The sequence below is a fragment of the Anolis sagrei genome, chromosome X (genome assembly GCF_037176765.1).
Source record: "Anolis sagrei isolate rAnoSag1 chromosome X, rAnoSag1.mat, whole genome shotgun sequence".
NCBI lineage: Eukaryota > Metazoa > Chordata > Lepidosauria > Squamata > Dactyloidae > Anolis > Anolis sagrei.
The window spans coordinates 13,772,333-13,795,012 of NC_090034.1; the positions used below are offsets into that span (position 1 = coordinate 13,772,333).

General features: G+C 40.0%; 1 protein-coding gene across 1 annotated transcript; it reads right to left on the reverse strand.

The window, feature by feature from the left end:
• Positions 1-611: 611 nt before the first annotated feature.
• LOC137094787 (tektin-5-like) lies at positions 612-20,985 on the reverse strand. The gene is made up of 7 exons (XM_067460528.1): positions 20,380-20,985; positions 19,366-19,449; positions 17,866-17,936; positions 15,281-15,424; positions 13,062-13,284; positions 8,173-8,327; positions 612-995 (listed from the first exon to the last, which is right to left on the reverse strand). The coding sequence occupies exons 1-7, from the start codon at positions 20,944-20,946 to the stop codon at positions 779-781; spliced, it is 1,461 nt and encodes a 486-aa protein (XP_067316629.1). The 5' UTR covers positions 20,947-20,985; the 3' UTR covers positions 612-778.
• Positions 20,986-22,680: the final 1,695 nt, after the last annotated feature.

Genomic DNA, 22,680 nt, shown 5'->3' on the forward strand with positions numbered 1-22,680 from the left:
AGGAAGCAAAAAGCTTGCCAATCTGAGCTCCAAATGTGCCAAAAAAGCCAACACAACCCACACAAAACCAGAATCCTATATTATTAAACCTGACAGAGAAGACATACATATAATTGCCATAAATAGACGCTATGGATCCCCTGCCAATGAGGCTGCGAATCCGTTCCACATTCAGTCCATAATTTAAAGGACTTCAGTCTGAAATGTTGAAGCCAATTCACAACCATTTAAATTCAGCACCTTGGATAGCTCATTGAAAGTACATCACACTCAGGGTACGTCTATACTGTGGAATGAATGCAGTTTGACACCACTTTAAAGCTATGGAATAATGGGAGTTGTCATTTGGTGAGGCCCCAATTCTCAAGGCTCAAGACCTCGTATAGCTAATACTCCTAGGAATCCATAGCACTGAGTCGTAGAATCCTAGATTTGGGAGAAACTACAAGTGGCAGTTGAAGTGGTATCAAACTGCATTAGATGAAACCTTGAAGACGTATTTAGAGTACGGTGTTAATGCCATTTCCTCCCCAAAATGCACCAGGGCAGAGGAATAGCCTACCTCTCTCACAAGACGTTCTCTGGATTTCTGGAAGGAAGGAAACCCGGAATCTTGTTTGGATTGAGCTTACGCTCCTTCTCAGTTTATTTCATGCCTTCCTTTCTTCGCTCGGCTAAAATATAAGGGGGGGGGGGAGAGAAACGAGCAGGACAGGTCTCCCATGATTTGCCACCTGTTTATAGGCCGGTTAGAGGGAGCCTCAGGGGATCCGGGGACTCAGACGTAGCCCACCAGCCTGGGGGTGCTGGGGAAGGTCTTGCGCATGCCCATGCACTTCTCTTTGTCGATGAAGAGGGAGTTGGCCTTCACCAGGAGATCATGCTCCAGCTTGGCCTTGTTGAAGATCAGCAGCTGGAGGGTATCCTGGGCCTCGCGCAGTCGCAGCTTCAGCGTCTGCAGCGTGTCATCGATGGTGAAGACCTCATTCACCAGCCTACAAGGATAGAAAAGAAAGAAATGCCACAGCTCAGAAAGGGATTTTGCACGAGGAACGTCCAATTCCCTTTACGCTTGGAAAAGGCCACTCTTATGCGCCACCATGTGCCGTCGTCAGGTCGCCTCTGCACCTACGAGGAATCTCATAAATGTATAGGAAAGGGATCCTCAGAAAGGGTGGCTTTTGCCAATTCCCTCCTCTGAAATGTCATCTAGAGTCCCTGAGATTTACTGGCAGTTCTTCTTTTTGGACTACCACTCTCCAAATGCCAGATGGGGGCTGCCTAGTTTTTAAATATAATTGTATTTTAACTTTTGCACTAACTTATGACACATTTAATTGGTTTTTATTGTTTATATTCACACATATATGCATTTGCCTTATTTTTAAATTCTACTGTATTTCATCATGTCACTGTTAGCCACCTTGAGTCCATATGGGCAGAAAGGAAGAATAACAACAACAACAACAATAATATGAGTATTATATTGTTGTTGAGTATATTGTTGTTGTTGTTTATTGTATATTATATAACAACAAAAATAACTAATAATAATAATAATAATAATAATAATAAAAACACTACGTAACATGATTTTTGTTCCTAGGTTATGAATGTCACTTCCCAATTGGTTCTATCATAAAAACATGGAAATTTTTTATTAAGTTACAAGTGGAACATCCTGCTACAGCACATTTTGTGATAGTTTTTCAATGAATATCTCATCAAGTCTCAACCAATGAAACATAGTTTATGGTAGCCATAAAAACAAAGTTTCTGGAGTAGAGCAACTACTTTCAAAGTAAGGACTGCACAATTAAAACAGGAAATGACTTTTTCAAGAACAGATTTTTTTTAATTTTATTTTTTTATTATTATTTATATTATCATTATTATAGAGTATTATTATTCTTACTATTATTGTTATTTACTCTGTAATAGTAGTACAATAATAGCAGTAAGAGTAATTATCATAAATAATAATTTATTTATTTATTTATTTAAAACATTTATATTCCACCCTTCTCACCCCCGAAGGGGACTCAGGGCGGAGCACTGCATATATACGGCAAACATTCAATGCCAGGACACAAATTCACATACAATACATAAACATTAAAAAAAATTATCAAAATATTAAAATATACCATTTAAAACCGTCGTAATCATCCGCATCAAGTCTAATTGGCCTGGTCATCTTTCCTATTGCCGCTTTATTGCCCTGTCCCGAAAGCTTGGTCCCACAGCCAGGTTTTTATCATCCTTCTAAAGGACAGGATGGAGGGGGCCGACCTGATCTCACCAGGAAGAGAGTTCCATAGCCAGGGAGCAATCACCGAGAAGGCCCTGTCTCTTGTCCCCACCAATTCTGCCTGTGACAATGGCGGAGGATCTTAATCTCCGCAATAATAACCTGGAGTTTTGTTGTTATTATTTACTGTACATTAAACAGTGAAATTATTATCAATATTATTATTAGGTCAATATAGTATGGGTCTACTTTGAGCAGAATGTGGGGAGCATAATCAGTTCCAATGCAATGGAAATACCTTGAAACTGGGACATTTTTAAAGCAGCGGATGAAATGAGACAGCAGAGGATAACTAGGTACCGTCCCTTCCAATTCACAACACTTGCCAAGTATATTAAATGCTTTTACTACTTAATTTAAAGAGAAACACGCGGGGAACAACCTTGTGCTGCCCACAGTCCTATTGAATTATGTTTTAAACAAGCTCTCTGGATCTGGATCTCTTTGTTCTCGGTTTTACTTGATCCAGCTCTGCGGCTTTATTTATTTGCTCTAGATTTCAGTTTGCTGGGGTTTGGTTTTATGGCTTTATTGCTTTCTCTGTGCTCTTGGACGGTGCAGCCATGGGCTCCCAACTTAGTATACATTCAAAGCTAGAAGAGGGTTGCTTTTGATATATTACAAACCTCAGGGATGCCATCCGGGTTCTACAGAAGAGGGGATTCTGGTGGCCAGAGTCCAGAAAGGGAGGCGTTGGCTTTGTTCTAACCATTGCAAGCCACACTTGCCTGCGACCTGCTGACCGCTTTTTTGCAGGTGGGAGAGAACGTCAGAAAGCCAACGGCTCAGATACAAAACCTCTTTGATGCTCAGCCAAGGCCTGCAAAGGCCTCCGGCAGCGAAAGAGCTGCTGGAGATACTATCTTTCCTCCCTCCCATAAATGGCGTTCATCCAGGTGCCCTTGGAAAAGATAGCTCCTCTTTGGATCCTTCCAAATGAGAGGTTGGTGGTCTTTTGAACTAAAACTAGACATTAGTGAGCACATCCCCAAAAATTCCAAACTCATGTCCCTAAATCACAAAAAGGAAGAAGAGGGAAAATAACATCGCACTGAAGGAGGAGAAAAAGTCTCTGAGCCTTTCAGAGAGCTCAAGGGAGCCCAAGATTAACACATTATGATTATTGGGTTGTTGTAGGTTTTTCCGTGCTATATGGCCATGTTCTGGAAGCAATTTTTCTTCTGACGTTTCGCCTGCATCTATGGCAAGCATCCTCAGAGGTAGTGAGGTCTGTTGGAAGTAGGAAAAATGGGTTTATATATCTGTGGAATGACCAGGGTGAGACAAAGGACCCCTGTCTGCTGGGGCTAGCTGTGAATGTTTCAGCTGATCACCTTGATTAGCATTCAATGGCTTGGAAGTGCCTGGGGGAATCTTTTGTTGAGAGTGATTTTATGTGCCTGTTTGTTTCCACTCTGTTGTTTTGCTGTTGTAATTTTAGAGTTTTTTAATACTGGTAGCCAGATTTTGTTCATTTTCATGGTTTCTTCCTTTCTGTTGAAATTGTCCACATGCTTGTGGATTTCAATGGCTTCTCTGTGTAGTCTGACATGGTGGTTGTAAGAGTGGTCCAGCACTTCTGTGTTCTCAAATCATATGCTGTGTCCAGGTTGGTTCATCAGGTGCTCTGCTATGGCTGATTTCTCTGGTTGGAGTAGTCTGTAGTGCCCTTCATGTTCCTTGATGCGTGTCTGGGCGCTGCGTTTGGTGATCCCTATGTAGACTTGTCCACAGCTGCATGGTACACGGTAGACTCCTGCAGAGGTGAGAGGATCCCTCTTGTCCTTTGCTGAACGTAGCATTTGTTGGATTTTCTTGGTGGGTCTGTAAGTGGTTTGTATGTTGTGTTTCCTCATCAGTTTCCCTATGCGGTCAGTGGTTCCCTTGATGTATGGCAAGAACACTTTTCCTCTGGGTGGATCTTCATCTTTACTCTCGTGGCTTGTTCTCGGTTTTGCAGCTCTTCTGATGTCTGAGGTGGGGTATCCACTGGCCTGGAGAGCCCAGTTGAGGTGGTTCAGTTCATCTTGGAGAAGGCGGGGTTCGCAGATTCTTTTTGCACGGTCTGCCAAGGCTTTAATGGTGCTTCTTTTTTGACTTGGGTGATGGTTGGAGTTTTTATGTAGATATGTAGATGCAGGCGAAACGTCAGGAGAAAAATTGCCTCCAGAACATGGCCATATAGCCCGGAAAATCCTACAACAACCCAGTGATTCCGGCCATGAAAACCTTCGACAATATTATGATTATTATTATGATTCTATTTGATACTGTTCCATTATCCAGGCAGAGGCCACTAGGGGCCGCTAGAGAGAGAGAGAAACATCATTTTGGCGGGGGGGGGGGGGGGGAGAGTTGAAGAAGGAAAACAATTTCCACAAAAAGGGGAATAACAGGAAAACAGGGGGGAAATGGTTTTCCTCCTTCGACCCACTCTTCACCCTATAAAACTGACTATCCTTCTTTCTCTCCCGCCCCCTAGTGGCCTCTGCCCAAATAATAGAACAGTACCCTATATTTATATGCTGCTGCTGCTTCTCTCTTAAAGATACTCGAAGCAAGGATGCGTGGAAGCATTTTAGGGATGTGAATAGATTTTAATGGCTTTAACATTTTATATTTATTGCGTTTTAATTTTTGTTAATATATATATTATTACATTTTTATGGAATGTATTTTATGATGATGATGTATTTTAACTACGCTGTGCCCTGAGACGTAAAGCAATGTGGGTAATAAAGAAAAATAACTATGAATATTATTAAAATTACCTCTTTATTTTAATAGTTTCTACACTTAATCAGATTTTAATGTTTGTATGTTTGATTTTTTTTAGGTTTAAAATTATATATTGCTTTTTTAGCATTAGATGTTTTGAGTTTAGAGAGATAAGTCAAGATAGAAATAATAATAATAATAATAATAATAATAATAATAGCATTATTCACCAATACATCACACAGTCTTAAGACACTTGGGAAGTGTCTGATGTGTGATTGAATACACAAGCCAGCATAGTGATCTTGTTTGCTGTTGTATGTCAATAATAATAATGCAAAGACTCTAGTACAAGCCAGTCAAGGTGGTCCCAGTGGTGATTGGCACACTGGGTACAGTGCCTAAAAACCTTGGCCTGCACTTAAAAACAATCGGTGCTGACAAAATTACCATCTGTCTGCTGCAAAAGGCCACCCTACTCAGATCTGCATGCATTATTCACCAATACATCACACAGTCCTAGACACTTGGGAAGTGTCCAACGTGTGATCCAATACAAAAGCCAGCAGAATGACCTTGTTTGCTGTGTACTAATCTTGTTGTGTTTCTAATGATGATGATGATGATGATGCATATAGTGATCTTGTTTGCTGTGTACTAATTTTATTAACAACAACAACAATGGTACTTTGAGCCTTGTTATTATTTCTCTATTTTCATAATTTCTATGTTTTATCAGGTCTTTACATTTGTATGTTTTTTTACGTTTGAAATTATATATTTCACTGTTTGTAAAATTAGATGCTTTGGGCATCTTTTTGGAGAGATAAAACTGAAAAGAAATAAATTTAACAACAACAACAACAACAGAACAGTGCTACAAATGATACAATATACAATTGGAAACCTGAAACACTAAAATAAAATGAAACCTAGAGCTAACTAAAAATAAAAATCTATTTAAAATACATAAAACAGAGGAATGGAACAGAGAATAGTAGAATTGATAAAAGAATAGAGGAGAACGGAAGAATGAATAGAGAGTTATGTGTATGTACCTTTACCTAGAAAGCCACTGAACACTGAACTATATATTGTGAAGATTCAATAAAAATTTGTATTTTAAAAGCCTCTGGAGGCCAAGTTTCAAACCCCGCTCAGATAGGAACAGCCATTGGACAAGACACACTCTCTTAGCCTCAGAATAAGGTCATGGCAAACCTCTTGAGCACAATTCTTGCCAAGAAAACCCCATCAGAGGGTTGCCATAAGTCAGAAATGCCTTGAAGGCATCCAACAACAACAAAAATATGAGATCTCTCCCTCTTTTTGTTTTAATATCCATGAATGACAACAACAAACCGATAGCCGGGTGGCCTCAATGCCCTAAAGGCACAGGTTGTGTCTGATCTTGGCAGCTCTTTTGCTTCTCTTTTGTGCGAGAACAGGAACCTAAAAATACCTTGGCAAATCTGTCCGAGTTAATTACCAGGAGCAAATCAATGGAGCTTATTTTTCAGCAAAACAGCTCTTGAGAGTGTTAGCTTCCTTTAACTCCACAGCTCCTGGCCTGATCCCTCCCAACTGTATTTTCTCTCTCTCATATATATATGTGTGTGTATGTGTGTATGTGTGTATGGGTGTGTGTGTGTTTCCATTGAGGGAAGGCTCCTCAGAGACTGAATATTGACACAATGCAATCAAAGGATATTCAGGCGGCAATGTTTTGTTTTTCCAGGTTGAATAAGCCAAAATAAATACACAAAAGAAACACAGTAGTTCTCTCCCCGGAAGGACAAATAGACCGGCAACCTGAAGCATGTTTGCTCCAAAGCTGGATCCTACTGTAAATGTATTTGGGACTGTTGCCCACCATGGTTGGAAATCTGTGTTTTACTGCACTTGGAGTAATTACAAATCTATCTATCTATCTATCTATCTATCTATCTATCTATCAAAAGTCAAAGTTGTGTGTATGTTGGTTGGTTGGTTGTCACACAAAGGCTTCTATGCTGCTTGATGGAGCCAGAAAAAAACTTGGCACACATTTCCTTCATTATCCAACTTAAAATAATTGGTAGGTTTTAACTAAAAAGTACACTGCTTTCAGGTAAAGAGCAGAAGAAAGGAATAGAAGCAAAGTGGATTGGCTATCGTTAGGGGAAGGGTTGCCTGTTGTTAGGTAAAGTAGCCCTCTGTGATGTCACTGGGAAAGAAAGGAAGTGAAGCAGATTGCTGTAACTAGGTTCCATCTGTCTGAGAAAAAGGGAGGAAGGAATGAATGAAAGAAGGAAAATAAGAAAGGGAAAAGGGAAAGAAGGGAAAGAAAGAGAAGGAAGCGAAAGAGAGAAAAAGGAAGGAAAGGGAGGGAAGAAAGAAGGGACGAAGGAAAGGAAGAAATAAAAACAAGGGAAGAGAAAGAAAAGAAAGAAGTAGAGAGAGGGTGCATGATGTAAAGCAACGGAAGAAGGAAAGAAAGCAAGAAAAAGAGAGGAGGGGAAAATATATGAGGGAAAGGAAGAAAGGGAAGGAGGGAGGGAGGCAAGAGGAAAGAAAGAGGGAAAAGAAAGAAGAGGGAGAAAAAAGGAGGGAAAAGAAGGGGGAAATGTATGAGAGGAGAGAGGGACAGAAAGAAAGAAGGGAAGGCAAGAAAGAAAAAGAAGATAAAGGAAGGAAGGAAGGAAAAAAAGAAGGGGAAAATGTATGAGATAGGGATAGAAAGAAAGAAGGGAAGGCATGAAAGAAAACAAGAGGGAGGAAGGAAGGAAGGAAGGAAGGAAGGAAGGAAGGAAGGAAAAAAGGGGGAAATGTATGAGAGGAGAGAGGGACAGAAAGAAAGAAGGGAAGGCAAGAAAGAAAAAGAAGAGGAAGGAAGGAAGGAAGGAAGGAAGGAAGGAAGGAAGGAAGGAAGGAAGGAAGGAAAAAAAGAAGGGGGAAATGTACGAGAGGCGAGAGGGACCGAAAGAAAGAAGAGGAAAGGAAGGAGGCAAGAAAGAAAAGGAAGAGGGAGGGAGGGGAGGAAAAAGAAAGGAGGTGTATGATGAAAAAAGGGGGAAGGAAAGAAAGACACACAATACAACGGAAATATGAAAAACCTCATATTTCTGGGGGGAAGAGGGAGAAGATGGAGGATGCGGACTCACTTGAACTGTGGGATGTCGCGGCATAACTCCATGTTGGGCCTCCAGGTCCTGGCTTCCAGGCGGGTCTGGGCCACCTTGAGCGGACACTCCTTGGCCATAATGGCCCTCTCCAGCAACATGATGGTGTTTTCTGTCTGAAAGATCTGTTGAAGCGTCTGAAAGGAGAAAAAAAAGATTTGTAATCTTTGTTCTTTCCTATCTATTAGACATGACTTTGACTACTGTCCTCTAATATAAATTTGTCTTTCAAAGATGTGTTTTGGGAAGAATTGTATGCATGGAAAAGGTTTGAATCAGGTGGAAACTCAGAAGGATGTTATCGGAGAGAGATCTGCCACACAGGAATCAAATGTCAAGCTCATCCCTTTGTTCAAAAAATATTCAACTTGATTTTTGTTCCAATGCCACAATTCATTCCCGCATTTTAAATATTAAGTCGGTCAGGTAAAATCACGCTTGTGTTGGAAATAATGCCTGCCTAAAGTATTTTGTCTCTGTTTCCATGTAGTATACAGATTTAAAAGAATACCATAAAAACACGCAAGAAGAAGCATTATTATATCAACTGTAGGTTGAGCATTCTTCATTCAGAATTCCAAATTCCAAAGAAAATGTCCACAAATGAAGAGTCATCCATTTACTTTCTGATGGTTTAATATGCACAAACATTGTTTCAACTACAAAATGATTAAACAATGTTGTGTATCAAATAATCTTCATAGTATGTATATAAGGTATCTATGAAGCATAATTTTGTGTTTAGACTTGGGTCCTATCTCCATGATATAGCATGATGTACAAATAAATAAATAAAGTTTTTATTATTATTATTATTATTATTATTATTATTATTACATATATGCAAATATCTGTAGTGACAATAATAATAATAATAATAATTATAATAATAATAATATACCCGCCTTTCCTTGTGGCTCAAGTCATAGAGTTATTATTATTATTATTGTAATAATAATAATAATAATAATATTATACCCGCCTTTCCTTGTGGCTCAAGTCATAGAGTTATTATTATTATTATTATTATTATTATTATTACTGCTGTTATTCTTGTTGTTGTCACAGCTGCTTTGAGCCTTTTTAAAGAAAAAGTGGGATATAAATGATAATACTGATGATTTTTCATATTTATATGAAAAATCAAGATAGTATCTGCGCAAAATAAAAATAAGCTATGCACAAAATGAGCCAAAACCAAAAAACACAGTTAATAAAGAGTTCAAGTTAAAAAGCGTAAGATGCATCAACACTATTATTATTATTGCTGTTGATGATATTATTTTATCTGCTTTGAGTGAGATATGGAGAAGAATAATGTATATAGAAAACCAATTTGTGCAACAACAACCCCCCCCCCCCCCAAAAAAAAAGCAATGTGCAGAATGATCCAAAATCCAAAAGCGCAGTTAATCCAAAAGCGCAGTTCAAGGCCTACAAGATATTTTTAAAAGCATAAGATGCATTAACACTATTATTATTGCCTGTGTTGTTGTTATTGTTTTAGCTGCTTTGGATGTCTTTTAAGAGAGAGAAAGTAGGGTATAAATAATAATAACATCAACAACAACAGCCAAGATCTTAATCTGTGCAAAATAAAAACAAGCGATATGCAAACTGAGCCAAAACTAAAAAGCAAAGTTAAGAATTCAAGGCATACAAGATATTTTTAAAAGTGTAAGATGCATTAACACTATTATTGTTGTTGATACTGTTATTGTTGTTATTATTACTTTAGCTCCTTTGAGTGTCTTTTAAAAGAGTAGTAGTAGTGGTGGTGGTGGTGGTGATGGTAGTAGGAGTACATGAAAACCAAGGTAGTAATCTGTACAAAACACAAAAAAAACAAGCAATGCACAAAATGAGCCAAAACTAAAAAGTGCAGTTAATAAAGAGTTCAAGGCATATGAGATATTTTTTAAAGTGGCAGGATGCGTCAATGTTTCAGAATCATTTGCCTGGCAATGGCATCTAAAAGGCATCTAAAATTGGCATAGGTACCTACCTTCTTTCTCCCTTGGAGCTCTAAGCTATTTTGCTGCTTGAAGCAAGGGGCGAATTCCCACCCACCCCTTAGCTTTGCAGTGGGATCATTCCAACTGAGAGTCATCCCAATTAAAAAAAAAAATGATTCCATCAAGGAGCGGATGGCAGGCGTCCCATCACTCCCTGATGAAGGCGGAGGCAAACCTGCACCAACGGCGGAGGATGCCAATGGGCCAATCTGTGCTCTTTTCTGGGGGCAGGTTTGGATGCTTGGCAGGCATGCAACTCATCTACAGCCCTCTGTTTTTCTCATTTGCTTCCTGATTTCTGGAAGGCGGCCACCATACGATGCAGGCTTGGAGCAATATGATCAGGCGTGATCTACTGCCAACGATGTGGCTTTCATTTGGTTACAATCTGCAACCGCAGGTTTCTTGCCAAGGCTGACAAGGCCCACCTGGGTAGATAAGAGGGTCTTTCCTCCCCCTAATTCTTTATGGGTTTGGGTTGACCTTAAAATCTCATCTGTTCTCCCACTTGAGGCTGAAAGGGGGAAGATTTGGAATATCCTGAGTTCACAAATAATATTGTGCTTTTCTCTGGCAAGCGAAAACATTTCCAGCTGTTATCCTACTGCTACCGAGAAAGCCTACTCTTTTCTTCTCCTATTTATATCCTGCTTCTCGTGGGACCTAAGTGGTATCAAACTGTGTCACTTCTTTAGTGTAGATGTACCCCAAGATTTTATTTAGCAGACTGTATTTTTAAAGTGTATCCACATGGCGCAATTATACCCTTTTGCCTGAGTGGCGGGTAAGAAATAAAATTATTATTATTACCATCATCATCATCATCACTATCATCATCATCATCATCCTGGGAGTTGTATATGCTTTTATGGTTGCATTTTAACTATCTTTTAATATGTGTTTTTATAAATGTATTTATGTTGTGCCCTGCCTTGGGCTAAAAAGGGAGGCGGGTAATAAATAAACATTATTATTATTATTATTATTATTATTATTATTATAATATTTTGGTGAGGTACCAAACAGAGAAGCCTAAAGAACTTGTAAAACTACAGTCATTCATCCGATAGCAAATGGTGATACTTGTTTTTATTAATTATAAGCCAAATGTGATGTTATTAATTGTTAATTGTTGTATTTCATCGTTCTACTTTCACTTGACTTAGCCGATGGTTTGTTGACCGAAATAAAGGCTACTGACTGACTGACTGTAAAACTACAACATCCACTATTTCATAGCATTGAGCTATGGCAGTTAGTATTGCCATACAACATTTATTTCTTCCTAAAGAAGGAAAAAGTTTATTTGGAAATCCAAAAGTGAGTAGCAGAAGAATGTTTTCAGGTAGCACTTGCTGCAAGTTTGTATCAAAGACTGGCAGAGATTTTCAGCTTTTGAAAATAGGGAGGAATGGCATAATAATAATAATGATGATGATGATGATGATGATGTATGGATCGTCGATGTTGCAATCCCAGGTGACAGCAGGATTGAAGAGAAACAAGTGGAAAAGTGACACGATACAAGAATTTAAAGATCAAACCGCAAAGACTCTGGCACAAGCCTGTAAAGGTGGTCCCAGTGGTGATCAGCACACTGGGTGCAATGCCTAAAGACCTTGGCCTGCAATTAAAAACAATCAGCAATGACAAAATTACCATCTGTCAGCTTCAAAAGGACACCCTGCTTGGATCTGCACACATTATTCACCACACATCACACGGTCCTAGACATTTGGGAAGTGTCTGATGTGTGATGCAATGCAACAGCCAGCATAGTGATCTTGTTTGCTGTGTACTAATCTTGTTGTTCAAATAATAACAACAACAACTACTACTACCCCGGCACCATCTCCCCGAAGGGGCTCAGAGCAGCTTACAAGTGGGACCAAGCCCAGAACATACAAACAAAATACACCAACTTAAAACACAATTAAAATGTGATAGCATGTAACAATCCAATTAAAACAATTAAAAACGCAGCAGGGTATAAAAACATAATTAAAAGTATATCAAACCAAACTCAACAACCAGTAACCAGGACAAGGGCATGATCAGACTAGAGAGGGCTGGGCATGGGCTTGTGCAAAAAGCAAACTATAGGGCCAGGGCTAGGGCTAAAGCGCTTAGAACAATTTTATCGGTAAATAGGGGTGGGCATTCATGAACAGGGACTAACCATCATCAAATGCACACTGGAACATCCAAGTTTTCAGATCCCTGTGGAAGGCTGGCCCTTCTTGGCTGTTGCCATTTTCCAAAACCTTTAGCTTCTCCGTTTGATGCCCACCAAACTACAGCTTCCAGGAATCGACAGCATTGAGCCACACTAGTTAAAGTGGGCCCAAACTGCATTAATTCTACAATGTAGGTGCAATCAAAGGTGAGAAATATTTATGTGGAGATCCAAGAACATGAATGCCTTGGGGCAGCCATGGATTCAAGTCTGAATCAGAGACCTATAACGTTTTTCAGAGTTTGAAAAAAGGTAGAAATGACAGAAGGCCCATATCATCCAGAATATCAAGGCAGAAAATCCTACAATATCTGATTTGAACTGGGCTATCTGAGTACACACTGCCATATATTTCAGTTCAAAGCAGAAAATGTAGGATTTTATTCAGCTGTGTGGAAGGGGCCATAGACTGGCCCTACTTTTTACAAATTCTTTAGTTTCTCTGCCTGGGACTTTCCCAAACAATAACTCCCACAATTACATAGTCTTGAGCCATGGTGGCAAAAGTGGGGCCAAAACTGCATTCATTCTGCAGGGCAAAGGCACTTCAAGTGCAACACATTTGTTGCATTGTCCAACGGCAGACCCATCTGACTTGTTTCCCAATGCAAGGGCCCTACCTTGGCCAGCTGGGCCTGCAGCTGGTTCTTGGAATCAGCGATTTCTGAAATGCGGCTGTCGAAGGCCAAGTTGGTGTCAGTCCACTGCCTCCACATGTCGTCTGAAGTGACCTCCAGGACGTGGTCAGCTTCCTTGCAGAGGGTGGCGGTGTTGGCCCGTGCATTTTGCGAGTAGCGGATGTTGTCATCACTGAACTTGGCCCACGTTTCGGGAACAGAGACGCTGCAAGGTAAGAATCGGTTGGGCTAAGGATGAAACCCAGGTCATGGGTAAGTTGGCTTCCCACCTCCCACCCCTTCATTGTGACTTACAGGAGTTCCTTTTAAAATATGCACTATTATTATTATTATTATTATTAGTAGTAGTAGTAGTAGTAGTATTTGAAACACAACAAGATTAGTGCACAGCAAACAAGATCACAATGCTGGCTTTTGTATTTGATCACACATTGGACACTTCCCAAGTGTCTAGGACTGTGTGATGTATCCGTGAATAATGTGTGCAGATTCAAGTAGGGTGGCCTTTTGAAGCTGACAGATGGTGATTTTGTCAGCACCGATTGTTTTTAAGTGCAGGCCAAGGTTGTTAGGCCCTGTACCCAGTGTGCCGATCACCACTGGGACCACCTTTACTGGCTTGTGCAGTTCAATCTTTTAATCCTCTTATCGTGTAAGCTTTTCCAGTTGCGTCTCATCAATTCTATATTATATTACTATTATTATTATTATTATTATTATTATTATTATCTTCCATTGCGACTTGCAATGCTTTTTTTGTTCGCTTTTAAAACATGCATCATTTATCATTATTAAATTTATTCCATTATGTCACATGATGTTTGTTCCTGAATTATAAATGTCATTTCCTAATTGGTTCTGTCATTTAAAAAACCATAGAAAAGGCCTATTAAACTGCCACAACTTTGTTTCTATGGGACATCCTGCAGCACATTTTGCTCTAGTTTTTCATTGAATATCTCACCAAGTCTCAACCAATTCAACATAGTTTGTGGCAGCCACAAAAATGAAGTTTCTGGAGCAGAACAACTACTTTTCCAAGTAAGTACCACACAAGTAAACAGGAAATAACACTTTCAAACCAGGAACAGAAAATTGTTCAAATTTTGTTTCCTATTGTTATTATTAAAGCTTTTTTTTCTTCCATTGCAACTTCCATTGCAACTTGCAAAGCTTCCTTTTATACTTTTTTTTAAAACATGCATAATTTGTCATTATCATCATCACCATCTTATTATTTTTATTGTTATTATGTATATTTTCATTATTTAAATTTCATCAGAAATTAAACATTCATATCTCAGTACGATTCTGCCCAGCAAGGCTTTCTTGTGCTCTGGTATTATTCACATTTTATAAATAGAATTTAAGCAATGCACTTTGTCAAGTAGTAGTACATCTGGCCCTCCACATTCATTGAATTGATTTGTATATTTTCTCTAGGAATCTGTGTCCTCCAGTGTAACTCTATGGTCACTTTCTCCCAAAAGTTGACCATAACGCTGAACAGAGGGATTCCTAGAAAAAAAATTTCTAGGTCTCCCAGCAGGATTGACCACCTGCTGCAATGCAACCTGAGCCCTGCCACATGCACAATGGAGGACCTTCTTGTAGCAACACCAGAAGCACTCCAAGTGGCCAGCTACTGGTCAAAGGACATTTAATCAACTACCAAACTCACAAATTTTGTATTTTGTCTGTCTGTTTGCTTTGTTCTGTTATAAATGTAATATAATTGACTGGTTGCCCTGACACGACAAATAATAATAAATAGCAGGATTCCTGCAGAAGTTGGCCACAGAGTTGTACTGGAAGTTAGAGATTCCTAAAGAAATGTCCTCAAAAGTTTAAAATATGTCCTTTTATTCATATTTTCCACTTTTGCAGAGTCCATTATGCATTAATTCCAGCAAATATGGAAGTTTCACTCTATTCCGATTTTTTTCTAAATTGTTGCCAATCTGTTGCCCTAAGTTAATTTTCAAAATTATCCCAACAAAACCGAATACTCTGGAAATTCAAGAGGCTCATTGAAACAATTGCTATAATATCTTGGAAATTGCTTTTTGTATCTGTCTCTGTTTTTATAGACTATGTTATGCCACATCTCGAGGTGAAAAGAGAGGTGGGTAATAAATAAATTATTATTATTGTTATTTCTTTCTTAATTACCTTTCTAGCTATTCTCTTCTCATACTTACGTCCCATCAATTTTTTCCACTCCATGGTAATAGTTAATGCTATCTGAAGTGTTCCTCAGGTTGTAGCATTTCTCGTCGATAAAATGGGCTGAGTTTTTGTCGCGAAGGTCCCGTTCTAAGGCATGTTGCGCGTCTCTATTAATGCTATTGCAAAGAACATGTCCAACATTTTGCACGAGTGACAGGAGAGAAAACAACACAAAACCATCTGTGAATTCAGACCAAAAGGTTTGGCAAAAGTATGTTCAAGAAGCTTCCTCACATACAGACTGTTCATTCAATCTATCCATGTGGCTGATTCTACATTTCCATTTAATCCAGTTTCAGAAATTGGATTATATGAGTCTACACTGCCATATAATCTAGTTCAATGCATTCTGAAACCGGATTAGATGGCAGTGCAGATCCAGCCCCAATCTCATCCACACTGCACTATTATATTCCTTAGGTTCCATCTACACTGCCATTATAATGCAGATTGAGCTGCATTATATAGCAGTGTAGACTCATATAATCCAACTCAACACAGTTCAATCTGCATTATATGAGGCTCCATCTACACTGTCATTTAATCCAGTTTCTGAATCCAAATTACCGGTATCTGTTTTGAACTGAATTATATAGCAGTGTAGAGTCATATAACCCCATTCATCGCAGATAATATGTATTACATGCCAGTGAAGCTGGTGCCTCAGATACCCCTCTAAATTGTTGCTTTCATGGCAGGAATCACTGGGTTGTTGTAGGTTTTTCGGGCCATGTGGCCATGTTCAAGAAGCATACTCTCCTGACGTTTTGCCTGCATCTATGGCAGGCATCCTCAGAGGTTGTGAGGATGCCTGACACAGATGCAGGCAAAACATCAGGCGAGAATGCTTCTAGAACATGGCCATACAGCCTGTAAAACCTACAACAACCCCTCTAAATTGTCATGGCTTCCGTCTACATCATTTTGGATTTTGGTGAAAAAACATCTAATGCATTCCAATACTTTGTATGTACTCAAAAAACTATAAATCCTTGGAGTTCATGAGACAAAGGCATGACAACTCAAGTGATATCAAAGGTGGCATCTACACCCTTGAATGAATGCAGTTTGATACCACTTTGACTGCCACAGCTCAATGCAATGGGATCCTGGGAGCTGCAGTTTGGCAAATAAGGCCTTGTGAAACCACAACTCCCAACTGCTGAATCTTCTTGCTGGGAAATCCTTCACCTGTTGAATTTGCCACCTTTTAATACTTCATTGGAAAAAAATGACCAGAAGAATGAAGAGTATCAACAATATGCGGCAGGTTAAAAAGCCAATGTAATTTTGGCCTGCATCAATAGGAGTCTAGAGTCAAGATCCAGGGAAGTCATGCTCCCCCTTTATTCTGTCTTGGTCAGACCACACCTGGAATCACACTGTGTCCAGTTCTGGAAACCACAATTGAAGGGAGATGTCGACAAGCTGGAATGTGTCTAGAAGAAGGCAACTAAAATGATCAAGGATCTGGAGAACCAGCCCTATGAGGAGCGGCTTAAAGAGCTGGGCATGTTTAGCCAGCCAAAGAGACATGATAAGGGCCATGGATCAAGATGTGAGAGGAAATCATAGGGAGGAGAGACCAGGCTTGTTTTCTGCTGGAGACTAGGAAGAGGAACAATTGTTTCAAACAACAGGAAAGGAGATTCCACCTGAACATGAGGAAGAACTTCCTAACTGTGAGAGCTGTTCAGCAGTGGAACTCTCTGTCTTGGAGTGAGGTGGAGGCTCCTTCTCTGGAGGCTTTGAAACAGAGGCTGGGTGGCCATCTATCAAGGGTGCTTTGAATGTGATTTTCCCTCTATGAATAATGGCATTTTAAGACTTGCAGAGCCTTTTTTTCAGCTCTTTCCTATGAAAGTTGGGCATGATTTCCTGGGTTAATGTTCTGAATCTCAAATACATTCCATGAGCGGGTTGGCAACCTCTTCATAAATGTCATTCTCACAGGCAAGAATGAATAATTTGACTATTTTTATCGCCACTCAGAGAAAGTTGTCAAAAAACTCAGCACCGTTGACAATTCGGGACTTCATTACCGGCTTTTTGGAAGTCTCCCCTTTATATGTTTCCCACAATTTGAAGCTGATTTGGCGTGCTGTAGTATTTGCCATTTCAGAATTTTTTAAAAAAAGCTTTTATTTTTGTGTAGAAAATAAACTCCCTGCTCAGGAAATGCACTTTTCTGCCCAGAAAATACATAGAAGACATTGTTTTCTGCACCGAAAATGCCAAATAAAAAAATCCATATATTTTTGATCAGAATAACTCTTGAATTATGAAGCTATCAAGATTTTCCTCAACAGGGTTTACCAATAATTGAGAAACTTGTTTTCAATCCATGTTTTGAGTGCGTTTCCCAATTCTGATTGTCTAAAGCTATTTTGTTGTTCATATCTTCCAGGAAAATCAGCTTTAATGTACTGTAATCCTATAAAGGAGAGCCACCCAAAACCCACAAAAACTCCTCAAATTTTCTGTCACTCAAAGGGAAAACATGCTAAAAGAGATTTTTCAAGATAAAAGACCATCATAAATGGGACATAAAACGTACCCCATTTGTTGCTCTATTCTTTCTGCCAGCTTTCTCATTTTCTCCTGGCATGTTCTGATCACATCAGTTTCCTATAAAAGAGACAGGAATGCAATCTTTGTGAAATTATAACTGTACCTCAATAACAAGTTCTTTTATTTACGTCTTTCTATGTCGTTTCATCTCCATTTGTTTCACTTTTTGACAAGCCGTCTTGAGTTTCCCATTGGAACAATGGAAGTGACATTATTTTCAGAGTCAAGCAGGTTCAACAGCCATTTCCTATTGTTAGTTTATTGTTGTTGTTGTTTACACCCTACCTTTTCTCTCTAAAAAAGGGATTCAAAGCAGCTACCATTTAAAGCAGTGGTTCCCAACCTTTTTTGACCAGGGACCACTTTGACCAGGGACCGCTCTCCAACATTAGTACCAAAAGGTTACAAATCAGTTTTTTGTCAACTTTAGATTAGGTTTGGTTATTTGAGGTGCTGATTCAGAAAACTGCATTGGATGGACCACATTAGCTCTAGTTTCTGATACAGAACATATGCCATCCAGTAGTCAGCATCTGCTTGCTTACAGAAAACCGTATTAATTATTCTAGAGCTGATGTGGTATTAATCATCTTCCATGCATAGTCAGCCTCTTCCCTCCCGACATCTCCGTTGCCTCGGCACTTTAAGAGGGTTTTGCAAGACCTGTCAATTTCATTGCCACATGGTTTCGAGGCAACAGTGTAGTAATAGTAAGTTCACAGACCATATTTTCGTTCTTGCAGACCACTGGTGGTTTACGGACCACAAGTTGGAAACCACTGATTTAAAGCCTAAAGATATGCAAACATTAAAATATAATTAGATATTAACGGTATTAAAAAATAAACAGTTAAACCCCTTAAAACCATTTTTAAAAACCTATCCATATATATTATTATATCATATATGAGATGCAGAGCCAACCTCAAGAAATGGGGCCACAAAGTGGAATCCACGACATGCGAGTGCGGAGAAGAGCAAACCACTGACCACCTGCTGCAATGCAAGCTGAGCCCCGCCACATGCACAATGGAGGACCTCCTTGCAGCAACACCAGAGGCACTCCAAGTGGCCAGATACTGGTTAAAGGACATTTATTCAACTACCAAACTCACAAATTTTGTATTTTGTCTGTTTGTCTATTTTGTTCTGTTAGAAATGTAATACAATTGACTGGTTGCCCTGACACAACAAATAAATAAATAAATAAATATATCATATCCTTCAACTGAAACTTCCTTAAACTATAATAATTTGGATTTGGGTTCAAGATGACATTTCAGTTTTAAAAAGTTCAACTTGTTGCAAAATTTCAAGTCCAATTGACAATAAATGGATTCAAAGAAAGATAAATTATCAATCAAAATATTGTGGGGGTTTTGGATGACTCCTAAAAGCCACTTGAGTCCTTTTAATTTAATAATAATAATAATAATAATAATAATAATAATAATAATAATAATAATGTTTAAACCCCATAATGTACCTGTATGAGATTCTTTTCCACATTATCATGGACCAAGTCAATCCCCATCCGTTTCTCCCGATTGTATAAACATTCCAAAACAACCTGAAAAAGAAAAACCAAAGGAATGAAATCTTTACAAACCCTTACACATGTTGAATCGTTTCTTGGTGGTTCTTTCTTTTTTATTATTAAGATTTCATGTTAAAATCTATATATCTATGAATAATGATTTGGAAAGGCAAGCTGCCACCTCATGGCTGGTTTTGGACTCACAACGGAACAAAAATGATAAGACTGGCAGTCATCTGTCCCAAAAAGGAATGGTTTACAATCCCCAAACAATGGTACTTCGTATGCAGAGAGTGAAATTCGCACTGCCTTTTATGTCTAAAGGTTGGTAGACAGCATCAGATCCAAGAAATGCTTTCTGAACACATTTAGAATTAAGACAGAAATGTTCATCGATGCAAAATGCAGTCAATGGCTTTTTGAACTGAGCTGGGAAACAGGATCATATTAGAGTGTGGTGGAAGCTTCTTTCTTGGAGGCATTTAAACAGAGGATGGATGGCCATCTGTCAGGGGTTTTTTGTGCTTTTCCTGTATGGCAGAAAGTTGGACAAGATGGCCCATATGATCTCTTCCAACTCTATTATTCCACACTTCTATAACTGCCCTCAATCCAGACTCTATACTCCTATTGAAGCAGCCCAGAATCACACTGGCTTTTTTGCTGCAGCATCACATTCTCGGGTCATGTTCAGCTTGGATTCTACTAAAACTCCTAGATCCCTTACACTTGGGCTGGCTTTTTTTCAAAGTGGGAGTCATAGTCCTGTTCTATTCTGCTTTGATCAGACCTCACTTGGAATGACAGCCTGTGTCCAATTTAAGATGATGGACATGATGGAAGGTGTCCGAAGAAGGGTCACCAAAACGGTCAAAAGTGATGTCTCCGCATGAGGAAGGAGTATCTTAGAACTTCCCAAAGGTTGGGGATGTGTTGCCCCAAATTGGGCCCCATGTGGCCCACCTGCAAGGGCCCCTGGGCCTCGTCGGCCGCACACTCCAGCCTCCGCTTGGCCGTGTCCAGCGCTCGGCTCTCGGTCACCAGCCGCTCCAACTCATAGCTTAGTTCAGAGCGCCAGAAGTCGATGTCGGCCAGCCGCTGCCCAATGTTCTTCCCCGTAGACTCTTGCTGCTGCCGGGTCAGCTGGTCCTTGTCCTGCATCAAGCGGGTTGAGTCGGCATTGAGCCGCCCGGCCCAATGACGATAGGCCTCAGAACCCTTGATGGCATTGGTGTTGGCTTTGTACCAGTCCTGGGGGCTGTAGCGGGCGTAGAGGGCCGAGCGCACTGAGGGGAGCACTGTGGGTGGCCGGAGAGGGGCTAGGAGCCGTCCGCCACCGTCCTCATGCGGCCGGAAGGAGGAGACCTTGTAGAAGAGGCTGGGTCTCCATGAGCTCAGGTAGCGGTAGCCTGGCAGGTAATAGGCCTGGTAACTGTCGTGGGTCAAGCTGGTGGGGGCTACCTCTGGAAGGAGACAACTCTTCCGGGGTCCGCAGTAGGTGGCCGTCTGGGTGGTGCCCAGGAACTCCATCGTTCAAAGGTCCAGCTGCAAGGAAGCCAGGCTGCAACACTGGGGCTCTCCCCCCCCAAAATCCCCCCAGTTTCCTCCCTCTGCAGCTGCTGCCTCATGGCACTGTGACTGGCCGATGGTGTCACAAAAGAGGAGGAAGGAGAGATCATCACAGGCCCAGCCTAAGACACACACTCAAAAAGGTATCATGAAGCTTATATTGATGTGGAAAAAGAAATAAGATATAGGCTCCATCTATACTGTCACATAATCCAGTTCCTGAATTGACTTATATTCAGAAACTGGATTATATGGTAGCGTAGATCCAGTCATATATCACACAAACACACACACATGAATACAAAAAATAAAAATGAAATGAAATAAGCCCCTGCCCTCAAAACAAAAACAATATGTCTACATCTACTTTTTTATCGTGTCAGAAGCAACTTGAGAACATACTGCAAGTTGCTTCTGTTTAGAGAGAATTGGTTGTCTACAGAGATATTGCCCAGGGGCTGCCAGGATGGGTTTGCTGAAAGGCTTCTCTCATGTCCCCACAAGCTAGAGCTGAAAGATGGGAGCTCCCTCGTCTCCCGGATTCAAACCACAACTTTCAGGTCAGGAACCAACCTTCAGGTCAGCAGTTCAGCTGGCACAAGGGTTCAACCCATTCCATCACTGCAGCTCCTGTCTACATCTATAACACTATGTAGAAAAATGTAATAAATGTTCTGTTCCTGGTTTGAAGGTGTCATTTCCCATTTCATTGTGAGGTCCTTACTTTGAAAGTAGTTGTTCTACTCCAGAAACTTTGTTTGTGTGGCTTCCACAAACTAGGCTGAATTGGATTAAATTCTATGATGAGATCACCATTGAAAAACTAAAGCCTAATGTGCTGCAGGATGTCCTTCCCCCACAGAAAACACAAAATTTTGTGGTTTAATAAATTTTTCCCACATTTTTATGAATGAACGAACCAATTAGGAAATAATGACACTTATAACCCAGGAACAAAAATTGTGTTACAGAGTGTAATCAGGATTCAGAAACTGGATTATTTGGTAGTGTAGATCCAGCCATATACACACACACACACACACACAAATTAAGAAAGAAAATAAGCCCCTGCCCTCAAAGAAATAATAGATAAACGAACACACCAAACGAAAAAGAAATAAACCCTTCTTCTCAATATTGTTATTTCAATAGTTACAAAAAAGCATTCATATAGGGAGTGGGGTGAGCTCCCACTGTTAGCCCCAGCTTCTGCCAACCTCGCAGTTCAAAAACATGCAAATGTGAAATCAATAAGTACTGCTTTGGCGGGAAGGTAACCACACTCCATGCAGTCATGCAGCCCACATGACCTTGGAGGCGTCTACGGACAATGCTGGCTCTTCGGCTAAGAAAAGGAGATCAGCACCACCACCGCCCTCCGAGTCGGACATGACTAGACTTAATGTCAAGGGAAAAGCTTTACCTTTACCTATATATATATATGAGGCCACGAAGTGAAGAGGGGGCAGCGAGGAAGACACAGCTCCATCATGTCTCCTGCAACAACAGTCAATATATACAATATAATAATATATAGAAATAATGACATTGAAATGTAATAATACTAATAAAATTATATACAACTAGCCATCCCCTGCCACGTGTTGCTGTGGCCCAGTCTGTGTATATGTATTTTGTGCGTGTGTATGTGTGGTTGCATATATATATATATATATATATATATATATATATATA

Excerpts from the sequence above, each read along its gene's own strand:
- LOC137094787 (XM_067460528.1), bottom strand. The coding sequence starts at position 20,946 with ATGGAGTTCCTGGGCACCACCCAGACGGCCACCTACTGCGGACCCCGG. Across the intron at positions 13,285-15,280 it reads GTGGAAAAAATTGATGGGAC|CGTCTCTGTTCCCGAAACGT; the intron begins GTAAGTATGAGA and ends CTTACCTTGCAG. Across the intron at positions 996-8,172 it reads CGCGACATCCCACAGTTCAA|GCTGGTGAATGAGGTCTTCA; the intron begins GTGAGTCCGCAT and ends CTATCCTTGTAG.